This window comes from Protomyctophum parallelum (assembly GCF_964188405.1).
Source record: "Protomyctophum parallelum genome assembly, chromosome: 1".
Classification (NCBI taxonomy): Eukaryota; Metazoa; Chordata; class Actinopteri; order Myctophiformes; family Myctophidae; genus Protomyctophum; species Protomyctophum parallelum.
This window is the reverse complement of record NC_139697.1, coordinates 46689169-46702622: the sequence shown is the minus strand read 5'-3', so window position 1 is coordinate 46702622 and position 13454 is coordinate 46689169. Positions and strand designations below refer to the sequence as shown.

The 13454-nt window shown below is 43.4% G+C and overlaps 1 protein-coding gene across 1 annotated transcript; it reads right to left on the bottom strand.

Moving 5' to 3' along the window:
* Window positions 1-5818: 5818 nt before the first annotated feature.
* Window positions 5819-8107, bottom strand: LOC310873001 (receptor-interacting serine/threonine-protein kinase 3-like; the record flags this gene model as incomplete). The annotated part of the gene is made up of 5 exons (XM_083785238.1): window positions 8045-8107; window positions 7219-7368; window positions 6494-6633; window positions 5995-6069; window positions 5819-5828 (listed from the first exon to the last, which is right to left on the bottom strand). Exons 1-5 carry the CDS (start codon window positions 8090-8092, stop codon window positions 5819-5821), a joined length of 423 nt encoding a protein of 140 aa, XP_083641364.1. The 5' UTR covers window positions 8093-8107.
* Between the last annotated feature and the right edge of the window lie 5347 nt (window positions 8108-13454).

Below are 13454 nucleotides of genomic sequence, written 5' to 3'. Positions count from 1 at the left end.
GATAAATCCCTCAGTGTCCACTAAGTGCCCTTTCTGTGATGAGCCGGAAACCATTTTTCATTGTTTCATGGAATGTTTCAGGTTACAAGCTTTATTTGACACTTTAAAAGTGTTTTTTTTTTCATGTTGTGAGAGGACTGGTGCGAAATGGGTTTTATTCTTGGTGCTGGTTACAGCAAGCACAATGCAAAGAAGTGGCAGGTTTTGAATGTTGTAGTGGGACAGGCTAAACTGGCCATTTACAAAACTAGAAAGAACCAAATGTTGAATGGTTCAGGGGTGGAGCTCTTGCCAATGTTTAAGGCGTTGGTAAAGGCCAGAGTCAGAGTGGACTTTGGGTTTCACTTAAGAATTATCTCGATTTTTTTGTATTTCAGTGGTGCTTTAATGAGGCGCTGTGTTCTGTTGTGGAGGAACAGTTGGTTTTTAATTATGTTTTGTTATAGGTTTGAGCTATTTTTGAATTGATGTCATGCTTTTAAAGCTGTTGTAATGTAATTTATAGAAAATAAAGGATAAAAAAAAAATCTCTCTGTCTCTCTCTCTCTCTCCCCCCTCTATATCTATCTCTCTCTCTCTCTCTGTCTCTCTCTCTCTCTCTCTCTCTCTCTCTCTCTCTCTCTCTCTCTCTCTCTCTCTCTCTCTCTCTCTGAGTGGGCGTGGATGTGCTGCTGAGTGTGTCAGAAGCGTTTGGTTTGTTTCCTAAGTTTGTTTCTTTCAAACATTTGTTTTGTTATTTAGTAACAGTTTTCACAGTGGGTTCAGTTTAATGTGGTGTTCCGCTGTGCTGGACGCATTGTTAATTTGTTTGGTAAACAATGAATATGCTAATACCCGGACTGACAAGGAAACACGGCATTAAGATGGCACTGTATTGAAAAAAAGTTTAAAGTTAATTTGCACATTAAAACTACAAATTAAGCATTTAAATGATGCTATAAGACACACATTATGTTTCTGTGTAAAAATAAGTAATTAAATAACGTAAAAAGGTTATGTAATGGATAAATGCTATTCACTGGAGTGTATGGACTTTATAAAGTGGACACTGGACAAAAGACGGCTCCGCGAGGCAATAACTGTTGTGACATATGCACGCGTTCAGGGAGATGTCCTCTAATCCGCTCAGCGGGAGAGGAGTAACATTCTGGTAGAAGGAATTTGAGGACATTTTAAAGGGCAGATTAATAGTTGTCCATGCAGGGCCAAGTATGAACTTTTTACTATGGTATTTATTAATGTATATGCTCCTAATTTGGGAAATGTTAGAGTTCACTTTTTAAATGAGCTCAACAACATTTTGAATCTGTGTGGGCCTGAAGAATATTTATACCTGGCTGGAGATTTTAATTGTACAGAAAATGATCAGATTGACCGTAATCATGTTGAGCCTCATGGTCCTTCTAAAACAGCCATGCAGCGGCTGGTGGAAACACATACTTTAACTGATGTTTGGAGAGAAATGCATGACAAGCAAAGACAATATACATGGTCCAGAGCAGAGACAGGCCTTTTTGCTATGGCCAGATTGGACAGATTGTATTGTTTTAAACATCATTTCAGTATTTATAAAAAGTGTAATATACTGCCTGTTGGTTTTTCAGATCACTCAATGGTAGATCTGCATACTGGTTAACACTGCTCTTTTATTAGATGCGCACTTTAGAGAGAGTTTTATTTTTCTTTGGAGTGGTTATCAATCTAGAAAGAGAGAATTTATTTCCTTGAAACAATGGTGGATTGTGGAAAGGTGGAAATCACGCAGTTTTGTCAACAGTACACTTTCAATGTCTCTCTCTCTCTGTCTCTATCTCTCTATCTATCTATCTATCTGTCTCTATCTCTCTGTCTCTCTCTCTCTCTCTCTCTCTCTCTCTCTCTCTCTCTCAGTCTCTCTCTGTCTCTCTGTGTCTATCTCTCTCTCTCTCTCTCTCTCTATCTCTCTCTCTCCTCTCTCTCTCTCTCTCTCTCTCTCTCTCTCTCTCTCTCTCTCTCAGTCTCTCTCTGTCTCTCTGTGTCTATCTCTCTCTCTCTCTCTCTCTCTCTCTCTCTGTCTCTGTCTGTCTCTCTCTCTCTCTCTCTCTCTCTCTCTCTCTCTCTCTCTCTCTCTCTCTCTCTCTCTCTCTCTCTGTCTCTGTCTCTGTCTCTCCCCTCTCTCTCTCTCTCTCTCTCTCTCTCTCTCTCTCTCTCTCTCTCTCTCTCTCTCTCTCTCTCTCTCTCTCTCTCTCATTTGGTAATTTGGATAAATATATAATAATTTGTTGTGGTTTCCGGACGTTGTTACGTAATTTTCCATGACCATATATGGGTACGTTAGTTAAAGGGAAACTTCACCCTTTTCTGCAAAAAATATATATGTTAATGACATTTAGAAGATTTGAGACAGCGCCCCCACTTCAACGGTGTACTGCAGCTGCCAATGCAATCCCTATGAGAGGCATCATAAAACACCCTCATTTCACTGGTTCATTACTGACGCTGTAGCCTTGTGTTCTAATAAAGTGTCCCATATGTTTGATTTGTCCTTTGTTCAATGTCACATACCTGCCATCTCAATATACAACCCACAATGTACTATAAAAGATAGATAGCATATAAAATGAAACACAACAAATATATTTGGGTATTGAAAACCTCAAGTGTTGCGACCGTGACATAAATACCGTGCACCCACTTTAACTTGAAATGTACAATGCTAGCACTTTTTAATCTCTGATGGAGTATATTTAAGCAATATTACACGATAGGGTGTGGTTTAACGTGATTATTGCCACGACAGTGATGTGGTAAGGAACGAGACGAAGTCGAGTTCCACAAGCATCACTGAAGTTAGGTATGTCCATAATTATGATGACCATCTATTGTTAGGTATGACCATAATTATGATGACCATCTATTGTTAGGTATGACCATAATTATGATTACCATCTATTGTTAGGTATGTCCATAATTATGATCACGGACATGATCTAGAAGTGTGAAAAATATTTTTTCCATTTCATTACGTCTTTAAGGCTGAGCTGGTATTTTACTATACACATTGTATACTGATATTCAAACAGTTCTGTGTAGAAGCTGTGTGTCAACATGGACTCACGTTTTAAAAAGGCCTTTCTGTCGGTGCTCCCTGGAGCAGGACGTGGAGCAGGACGTGGAGCAGGACGTGGGGATGGAGCACGAACAGGAACACTCCTTTTCCTGAATATACCTGAAATTATATAATATTATAATTATTTGATTGTGAAGTCATTCCTGACCTGCCCGCAGCCCGCGTTCCTTTTTGCTCATATAAATCCTCCCCCCCCCCCCCCCCCCAAACAAGGGAAAAATGCTTTTTAGTTTAATGTTTGTGTTGGGTCAGCGACTCAGCCGCAGCGTTAATGGATGGGGGGGGGGGGGGTGCATAGTATTAGGTTTCAAGCAGTGTTTTCTGTGCCACATGTGGAGGAGGCAGACTTATGTCACTGGAGAAGGAAAAAAACATGTACACATGATGCGGAAATCTGCCGCGAGGAGACAACCGAGCCTGCACCTAGAAGCTGTGTGTCAACATGGACTCACGTTTTAAAAAGCCCTCTCTGTCGGTTTTCCCTGGAGCAGGAGGTGGAGGAGGAGGTCTCAGGAGGTCACAGGCAGCAGAGATTCCCTCCTTGTGTCTTGAAAAAACACCACGTGTCACTTCAACACATTCTGAAATGAAAAAAACACAAATTTTCTTTATTTTTTTAAAAGATATTATTGGGAGCTTTTTGCCTTTATTGAGGGTTTTACAGTAGTTTGACAGGAAAGGGGGACAGAGATGGGGGACGACACTCAGCAAAGGTCGTCGTGCTCGGGACTCGAACCCGCGACACGCTCATTACCAGCCTAGGGTGCCTGGACCGCTCGGCCGGCCCAGGCCAAGTCCTCACGTATTCAAGAGTCCAGAGAGGCGACTCTGTGACAAACAGCAGATGATATTAAAAACTATGACATAGCCTGTCGACCAATCATAAGAGGGGGCGGGGGGGGGTGCATAGTATTAGGTTTCAAGCAGTGTTTTCTGTGCCACATGTGGAGAAGGCAGACTTATGTCACTGGAGAAGGAAAAAAACATGTACACATGATGCGGAAATCTGCCGCGAGGAGACAACCGAGCCTGCACCTAGAAGCTGTGTGTCAACATGGACTCACGTTTTAAAAAGCCCTCTCTGTCGGTTTTCCCTGGAGCAGGAGGTGGAGGAGGAGGTCTCAGGAGGTCACAGGCAGCAGAGATTCCCTCCTCGTGTCTTGAAAAAACACCACGTGTCACTTCAACACATTCTGAAATGAAAAAACACAAATTTTCTTTATTTTTTTAAAAGATATTATTGGGAGCTTTTTGCCTTTATTGAGGGTTTTACAGTAGTTTGGCAGGAAAGGGGGACAGAGATGGGGGACGACACTCAGCAAAGGCCGTCGTGCTCGGGACTCAAACCCGCGACACGCTCATTACCAGCCTAGGGTGCCTGGACCGCTCGGCCGGCCCAGGCCAAGTCCTCACGTATTCAAGAGTCCAGCGAGGCGACTCTGTGACAAACGGCAGATGATATTAAAAACTATGACATAGCCTGTCGACCAATCATAAGAGGGGGCGGGGGCTAATTGAAGTTTGACGCTAAGCCACGGTTACGCCATTTTACGAAAACTCGCGCTTTTGATAACTTTTCATCGTTAAGGACTTTTGTGTACGCTGAGCGAGTTTTATTTACAACTGAACCTCCTGCTAGGAGGGATTTGTGTGACCCGTGAAAATGGCCTAAAATGCACTAAAATGATAGCGGCTGTATGAGGCCGCTAGAGGTGTGATATGTGTCTCAGCGGCTGTATGCGGCCGCTAGAGGAGAGATATGCGTCTCAGCGGCTGTATGCGGCCGCTAAGGGAGTGATATGCGTCTCAGCGGCTGTATGCGGCCGCTAGAGGAGCGATATGCGTCTCAGCGGCTGTATGCGGCCGCTAGAGGAGAGATATGCGTCTCAGCGGCTGTATGAGGCCGCTAGAGGAGCGATATGCATCTCAGCGGCTGTATGCGGCCGCTAGAGGCGGGATCAACACAAGACTGATGACATATTGAAGCTGTGCCACAGCGCAAATGTAAACACAACCTAACAGGAACTCTAAATGATTATGGAGATATCAGACTTTTGTCCCGCTGCTTCCGGGTTCATCGTTTCTGTTTGAGAGAGGTAGGAGGAGAACCCAATACTGCCTCCATCTGGCGGAGTCAGGTTAACAACATAATACACGTGTGTACCAGGTGTGTACCAGGTGTGTACCAGGTGTGTACCAGGTGAGTACCAGGTGTGTACCAGGTGTGTACCAATCTTCATACATGTAGGTGAAACCGTTGTGGGGCTTCAAGCACAAACATTTGGGGGGGGGGCACTATTGAGCTATCATGCCACGCCCCTTTTGTGAGACGATTGAAATACGTAATTTTCCACCTCTTGTGATGTGTGTGCAAAAAGCTGTGCAACTTTTAGAGTACCTTTAGCGCCTCAAAAACTTTTTATTAGTGCAACGAATAATCTTTTATGATTTCAATAGAGCTTCTCACTGGTGCAGTGACAAAGGTAGATTTACCTCCAAACGAAGGTCTCTTGTTGGGCTCAGAGTCCCAGCATATCTGCATGAATAGATTTACCTGCAAACGAAGGTCTCTTGTTGGGCTCAGAGTCCCAGCATCTCTGCATGAGCTCCACCAGCTCATCTAATCCAGCTGCTTTCTGGACATCGATTTTACAAAGATCTGGTCTCGCTCTCCATGTGCCAATTTGGAACTCCAACAAGGACCGGTCCTTACATAACCCTACATAAAATACAGGAACATTTACATTGTGTGTGTGTGTGTGTGTGTGTGTGTGTGTGTGTGTGTGTGTGTCTGTGTGTGCACGTGTGTGTGTGTGTGTGTGTGTGTGTGTGTGTGTGTGTGTGTGTGTGTGTGTGTGTGTGTGTCTGTCTGCGTGCGTGCGTGCGTGCATGCAGATAGTTTACCAGATGGATAGGGACTACTCTCTCCAGTGAGAATGGTCCAGAGAAGTATGCCGTAGCTAATAAAAAGACAGGAAACATCCAAGCATTAGAAAGAGGTTTTCACACTATAAAAAAAAACGTGTGTCACTTCATTGTATTTATGAGTGATGTAGTAGCAACAGAATTCACCTGTAAACATCATAGTGAACATGGTGGTATGTATCTAGATATAGTTAGTCACCTGTAAACATCATGGTGAACATGGTGGTATGTATCTAGATATAGTTAGTCACCTGTAAACATCATGGTGAACATGGTGGTATGTATCTAGATATATTTAGTCACCTGTAAACATCATAGTGAACATGGTGGTATGTATCTAGTTATAGTTAGTCACCTGTAAACATCATGGTGAACATGGTGGTATGTATCTAGATATGGTTAGTCACCTGTAAACATCATAGTGGACATGGTGGTATGTATCTAGATATAGTTAGTCACCTGTAAACATCGTAGGAGCGAACACGGTGGTATTTGTCGTCAAAAGCCTCAGGGGGGGTGTAGGAGGCAGTGCCTCCTCTGTTTGTACGGTTGGTCTGCCTGACACTGTTGGTCACCGTAGACAGGCCAAAATCTGCTATCTGTTGACAGAAAGAGGAGGCATTTATGATTTTGTTTAAGCAGGACATGCAGTGACGAGAACTGTTCATTTCGAGAGCAAATTTTGATTTGGTTTTAGCCAGTCTTTTGAATACAGTTTAATTTAGTTTTTGTCAGATTTTAGTCACGTGAAATGTTTGTTTTAGTCTAGTTTTAGTCAAATAAATCTAAAGTTGACCTAGCCGACTAAAATGTATTTAAGCGGGCCTTGATGGCGTCGTATGGAACACATTGTGAGCTTGCAGATCTGCTATATTTCAGAGTGCAACACCCGAGTGCAACCGAGCATAAAATAACTTTAGTATTTTAGTTGTACTGGATCTCAGACTCTTCTCCACTAGTCCCTCCCTGACATTTAGTTTTACTGGATCTCTTCTCCACTAGTCCCTCCCTGACATTTAGTTCTACTGGATCTCTTATCCACTAGTCCCTCCCTAACATTTAGTTCTACTGGATCTCTTCTCCACTAGTCCCTCCCTGACATTTAGTTCTACTGGATCTCTTCTCCACTAGTCCCTCCCTGACATTTAGTTCTACTGGATGTATAATTATTGTATATTGTGTACCTTGGCATTGAAGTCGGCATCCAGCAGGATATTGGCTGGTTTCAGGTCCATGTGCACAAGGTTCTTCTTACAGTGGAGGAAGTCCATGGCTAGCGCCACCTGGTGGGCTAGACGGAACGCCAGGGACCAGGGTGGAGGTTTAGACTCGGTCTGTAGAAAGGTTAAGAATAGTTTTGGATTTAGTGTTAGCTTTAGTTCTTTATTATTATCCCCCCCCCCCCCAGCAGCAGGATTCATAACGGTCAGAGTAAGTAGGCCTGTCGTGTACTAGGGCAGTGGTCCCCCCCAGCAGCAGGATTCATAACGGTCAGAGTAAGTAGGCCTGTCGTGTACTAGGGCAGTGGTCCCCCCCAGCAGCAGGATTCATAACAGTCAGAGTAAGTAGGCCTGTCGTGTACTATAGGGCAGTGGTCCCCCCCAGCAGCAGGATTCATAACGGTCAGAGTAAGTAGGCCTGTCGTGTACTATAGGGCAGTGGTCCCCCCCAGCAGTAGGATTCATAACAGTCAGAGTAAGTAGGCCTGTCGTGTACTAGGGCAGTGGTTCCCAAACTTTTCTGGCCATGCACCCCCTGTTACCTCCTGACCTAGCTGACGCACCCGGCACCCCCACATGGAAATAATAATTGCATAAGCTAACTCAATAAAAGATAAATATACAGAGCACAGATAAATATAATTTCAAACAATTTCTAAACACACAACACACTTTTAGTTAGTTAACGTCTTTGTTCTTTTATTCTAGTTTTGATTTAGGTCAGTTGACGAAGATGCATTTTCAGTTTTAGTTGTGGTAATTTAGTTAGTTTCAGTTGAATTATAAAGACCTTGGTGAGCAGAAAGGACTCCAGGCAGCCTCCCTCCATCAGCTCCATCACTATACCCTGCACCTCTTTGTCCATCATGGGGGGCTGGCCGCGGTACATCCCATAGACCCTGGGAACAAACAGCTCTGCTTCTTCCATGTGTCTTGCCTCGCGACACAGGGCAGAAAACAACGTACCAGAGCTGCAGTACAGGGTCAGTTTAGGAGTTAGAACCCAAAATGTTATAATAATATATAATGTTATAAGTATGTAAAACTGACTAAGATCATGAATAAAATAGTAGTGTGAATGAAGATAATTAATCAATGATGGATACATTATGTAGCTCATTGTCATCCTACCTGTCATCATTATTAAGCACCTTAATGGCCACTTTGCCCAGGAGCTTGTGTGTGGCCTTAAAGACCCACCCAAAGCCCCCTGCGCCCAGTAGTTTCCAGTTCTCCAGACTGTCGTCGCCAATTGGCCCTTTGCCACTCTCTGCCATCTTTCACATAAATCTAGAGGGAGACAAAGTACAGGAAAATCATTCTATCATTCAAATACAGTATATTTATAGCACTTTATAGCAGACTAAGGCCCTCATTTATCAATTGAGTGTAAAATCTGCCACATATTCGAGTGTAGGTTTCGTAGTACACCCACGTCGCCACGGCATTTATAAAGTGATCGCAAACAGCTGATCCTTCCTTAATTTCGTTCCGACGTTAATAAATGTGACGGCTGAAATCTATCTGGCACGCCCTATGAAATCAAGCCTCGCCCTTGTTTTTGCGACATGCAATACTGCAATACGACCAAACAACGCATGGTAACCTATAGTTACACAATGGAAAAAGCAAATAAAAAGGTTTCCCCTTGCTGCCCGCCTCACATATACACACACACACACAGGCGCACGCACGCACAACTTGCAAGCCCATCTGGTGTGTTATTGTATCTTAAATATATAAAGAACGATCACCTGCATGAATTAAATAAAGGCCTAGCCTGTCTGTTTCTCCTCTCGCCTCGCTTGCCTTTCTGGTTAGTAAACCACAGCATGCAAGTCAACTTTGTTTTAAATGGTCCCCCAAACCGTCCACACTTCACACCTAACGGCCGGGGATGCGGGGAGGCGTACTATCATCCGACAGAGCATTGCTCCGAAGGAGCAATGCTCCGAGGTGCGCTGCGGGTCGGGAGAGGGTTGCGGTTAGGTTTAGGTGTCTGCCCCGGGGGAGGTTAGGGTTAGGGTGAGGGAGGAGGTAGGTTGTCGTTCGGACCAATGCTCCGTCAGATGAAAGGCATGCACTCGGGGATGCGCCATTCAGAAACACCGCCATTCAGAAAACCACATATTAATAATACTGTACAGGGTTCCAGGTATTTTAAAATACAGGCCTAGAAAAGCTAATTTGGAATTAAAATGTTTGGATATCATTTCATAAATAACAACCTAACAACAATCAATCAATCAATCAATCAATCAATCTGTCATGGAACATATTCCCTGTTTTTGCTTACTGCCACTAGGTGGCAGAGTTGCTACATCATTCTTTAAGTTAGTACCTCCCTGTCTCCAGGGGGCGCTGTTTATTTGAATGTGCTGCAGTGCTTATAGTACAGGAAGTGTTCCTGGTTCTGCCATTTTCTACATGTTGAGAACACAGCAACATGTTTGTGTGTTCTCTGAAGTTCCATCCAAAGCCATCTGCTGGTTTCTAGCCCTTTGAGTGGCAAAATGTGTAAGTCGATGTATTGTCTACCATTGTGACATTATAATTTTGGACATATTGTGACATATGTTCTACTTGCTTGTATAATTTCTTGCCATGCATAGCAGGGATGTTAGTTTTGGCCTTGAGCCTACTTTGAGCCTATGTAAATGCTATTTACATTACTTGTCCTTACGTGTTGATTATTTACAGTTGTATCAAATACCTACATTATACTGCCTTCAGTTCCTTGTTATTCTTATCTGTAACAAGTGGTTTGTATTTTGTGTATTTATATGTTCTCTCTGTATTTCTTTGTTTCAGTTTTACACTTTCCTATATTAAATCCGGTCCATGTACAACACTTATGCTTGTTCTTTGGAGGATACTTATGGGAGAGAGTTTAGCTGGCTGTGGAGCCCAATTAGGACACAGAGTCACGTTGGGTGAAACAGCACACAATCACTCCGCAGCATCCCAGCAACCCCTCTCACGTTCCCTCTCTCTTCTCTCTCTCTCTCTCTCTCTCTAATAATAATAATAATATAGTGCGGACATTGGCCTTGGCCTATAGAAGCTGCTTTAAAAGTAACAGGGAAAACAACTTATTTTTTCCCCCGTAACTAACAGTTAGTGTTAGTTACTTTTGTACATCTGTTCTTTTTTCCATGTTCTCTTGCTTGGGGGGATCGATAGCATTCAATATCCTACAATATCCTGCATAGGCCTGGAAATGGGGTGTAGAAGGGGAAAGAAAGCTCCACCTGGCCGGAGCGCACAGTCCCGCAACGTATACTCACTCACTCACTCACTCACTCAGGTTTTTATTCATAACGAGTCATACTCATAACCTACTGTTAGTACTGTAAGCTGAGTCATAACCTACTGTAAGCTACTGCCATATGTCTCCAAACTAGCTGCCTGCATTGTTCAGAGCACACAGACACAAATAAAATGAAAACCACATTCGCAGACGCTATTTATGGTTAGGTGAAATAGACAGGCTATACTAGGCATGCAGACAAACTGCCATTGTTCAGAGCACACAGACACATCCAAAAAGTCTAACACAAATAAAATAAAAATACAACCACATTCGTAACAGCGCAAGTCCAGTCAAATAGACCACGTTCCCTGTCCTCTTGTACACATGCAGATCAGGCATTCAGGCATTCAGGCAAATGCAAACTTGTTTTCACCTGCCAGGTATGGCTACTGTATGCTTAGGCTACTATAGTTCACAATGAAAAGGAGTAGGCCTATAGCCTATATCAGATGACTCAGTGCAATCATATGGCATTTAAACATGCTCTTATGTTTATAATCTAAACACATGTGACACGTTTAAAAAGTGTTACAAATAAGTGTTTAGAACCTGCTGTGCGTAAATACTGCACTGTTATTAATAACAGCGTAAATAAATGATTAATGCCATTGGTAGCACAATGCAAATCCTCAAAGAAAATGCGTCTTGCTAATGGATACATTTGGATTGGATATTTTACAATATGATAACGGAAGCAATATGAGGGGGTTTCGCCGTCCACCGAGGAACAAGAGGCGTGCATAGTATAGTATTGCAATGAAGAAATAAGTCCAGTAATCAAAGACAGACATACAGACAGGTGCACTGTTTACTTTGAAGTGAAAAAACAGAGTGAAAATGAGGGTAAAAGTGCATTCTCATTATTCTCCAACGGTGAGGAAATTATGGACAAAAAAAGATTACTTGACGTCCATTATACAGTATCTCAAAAGTGACGGCCTGCAAAATAAAATGTGTCATCGACGGGAGGAAACACTACCGGTAATTTCTCTTTTTTTAACGAAAATGTGAGCCCAGGTTTCGGGTGTGGACAGACAGACAGACAGATAGACCGACAGGTCCCCACGTTCAGCACCACAGGCAGCTCTTCATCACCAGACAGACAGGTGGGCGCGTTAAAATTGACAATGTCAATTTGACATACCAATAAAGCATTACATTTGCCTAGGCCAATGAGTTTGAGGCAATCGTAATTTATTGGAATCACATGTTAATCAATCAAGTTTACGTCTATAAAAGAGCGGCCCACCAGTGATAATTCTCTTTTACAAAACATCATGGCATACATGCAGGTACATACAGTCGCGGAGGGAAAACCCTGGTAATCGAACCATTTCGTTACCTCCGAAATAAAACCACCCCAGCCAAAATATATTGGCGTTGTGCCCACCCTGGGTGCAACGTCACCGTCCACACACGGTGGCTTGACGTCCATGAGGACAATCCAGCCATCACCTTATGCCGCCAGGTGACCATGACCACGCGGGAGAGGCGGATTTGGTCGCCACCACGGCTATAATTGAGCAGATGCTCAACCTGGTGGCGGCCGATCCAACAATCCCTGTGAAGCGGGTATATGACCAGGTCGTTGCCCAAACAGCCGATATGGAAAACATCCCCCCCTTTAACGCGGTGAAAACCCGTCTGGAGAGACGGCGGGCCGGGCTAATGCCTCCCATCCCCCGCAGAGTAGAGGACGTCGCCGTGGATGGGGAATGGGCCTTCACCTGGGGAGGGGAGGCCTTCCTCACCAGGCACAACCTGCAGCACCATTTTTTGGTGTTTGGGACAGACGACAACGTCCAGAAACTGAGTCAATGTGACCAGGTGAGAACCCCTCTTCCATAAAACGTTGTGTAAGTGAAATGAAATGTAGCCAATAAGCCAAACCAAACCTTTTACATATTACGCACGCGGTGCATAAATTACGCACCGCGTGCGTAATATGTAAAAGGTTAACCACCTAACCTTAATTGGCTTTAACCAGCGGTGCGTCGCCCCGCCAATCCGAACCATGCTTGATTTAGCAAAATGTGCTGGGCCGAATATTTTTAATAAGGGTTTTCCGCAATAATATGATACAGGTCTATAGTTTATATCAGTATTAATAAAATGCATTTGAATGTTGTTTTAGATATACATGGACGCCACGTTCAGATCGTGCCCGAGGCCCTTCTACCAGTTTGCCCCGATACATGGCCTCTACATGGGCAGGGTGGTGCCATTTGTTTTCATCCTCATGAGTGGGAAGACCGAGGCCATGTAGCGGGCAGTCCTCCGCCATGTTAAGAGGAGGGTGGCGCGGGTCACAGAAGAACGGTAAGTGTGTGTGTGTGTGTGTGTGTGTGTGTGTGTGTGTGTGTGTGTCTCGACGCTCATATAGCCCATAAGATAATGTCACTGCACCTGGCTTTTTAATATTTTATGGAAACTGGAATAATCTTTTTTTTCTTTTTTTTTAACACCTGTCCGTCCATCCATCCATCCATCCATTCATTCATTTACAAGATGGAGCCCTGACAAAGTCCTGACGGACTACGAGATGGGCCTGATGAATGCCTTCAGGGAGGAGCTGCCCGACACCAGGATTACTGGATGCTTTTTCCACCTGTGCCAGAGCCTTTGGCGTAAGGTGCAGGACGTTGGCTTGGCAGGGCAGTGTTGCATGGTGTATTATGTTAAAAATATAAAAAAGTAATTTTGTGTGATTTCTTCAAAATGTATAGGTGTTGTAGGTTACATAATAAATAAATACATTTAACATTAATAATATGCAGATAATGTAGACAATTATAATTATAATTGTTATAACAATATTATTACCATTCGGGTATAAGCTTTTTTTTCTTTTGTAAAAGATACTATATTGAGTGTTGAGTGCTTGTGA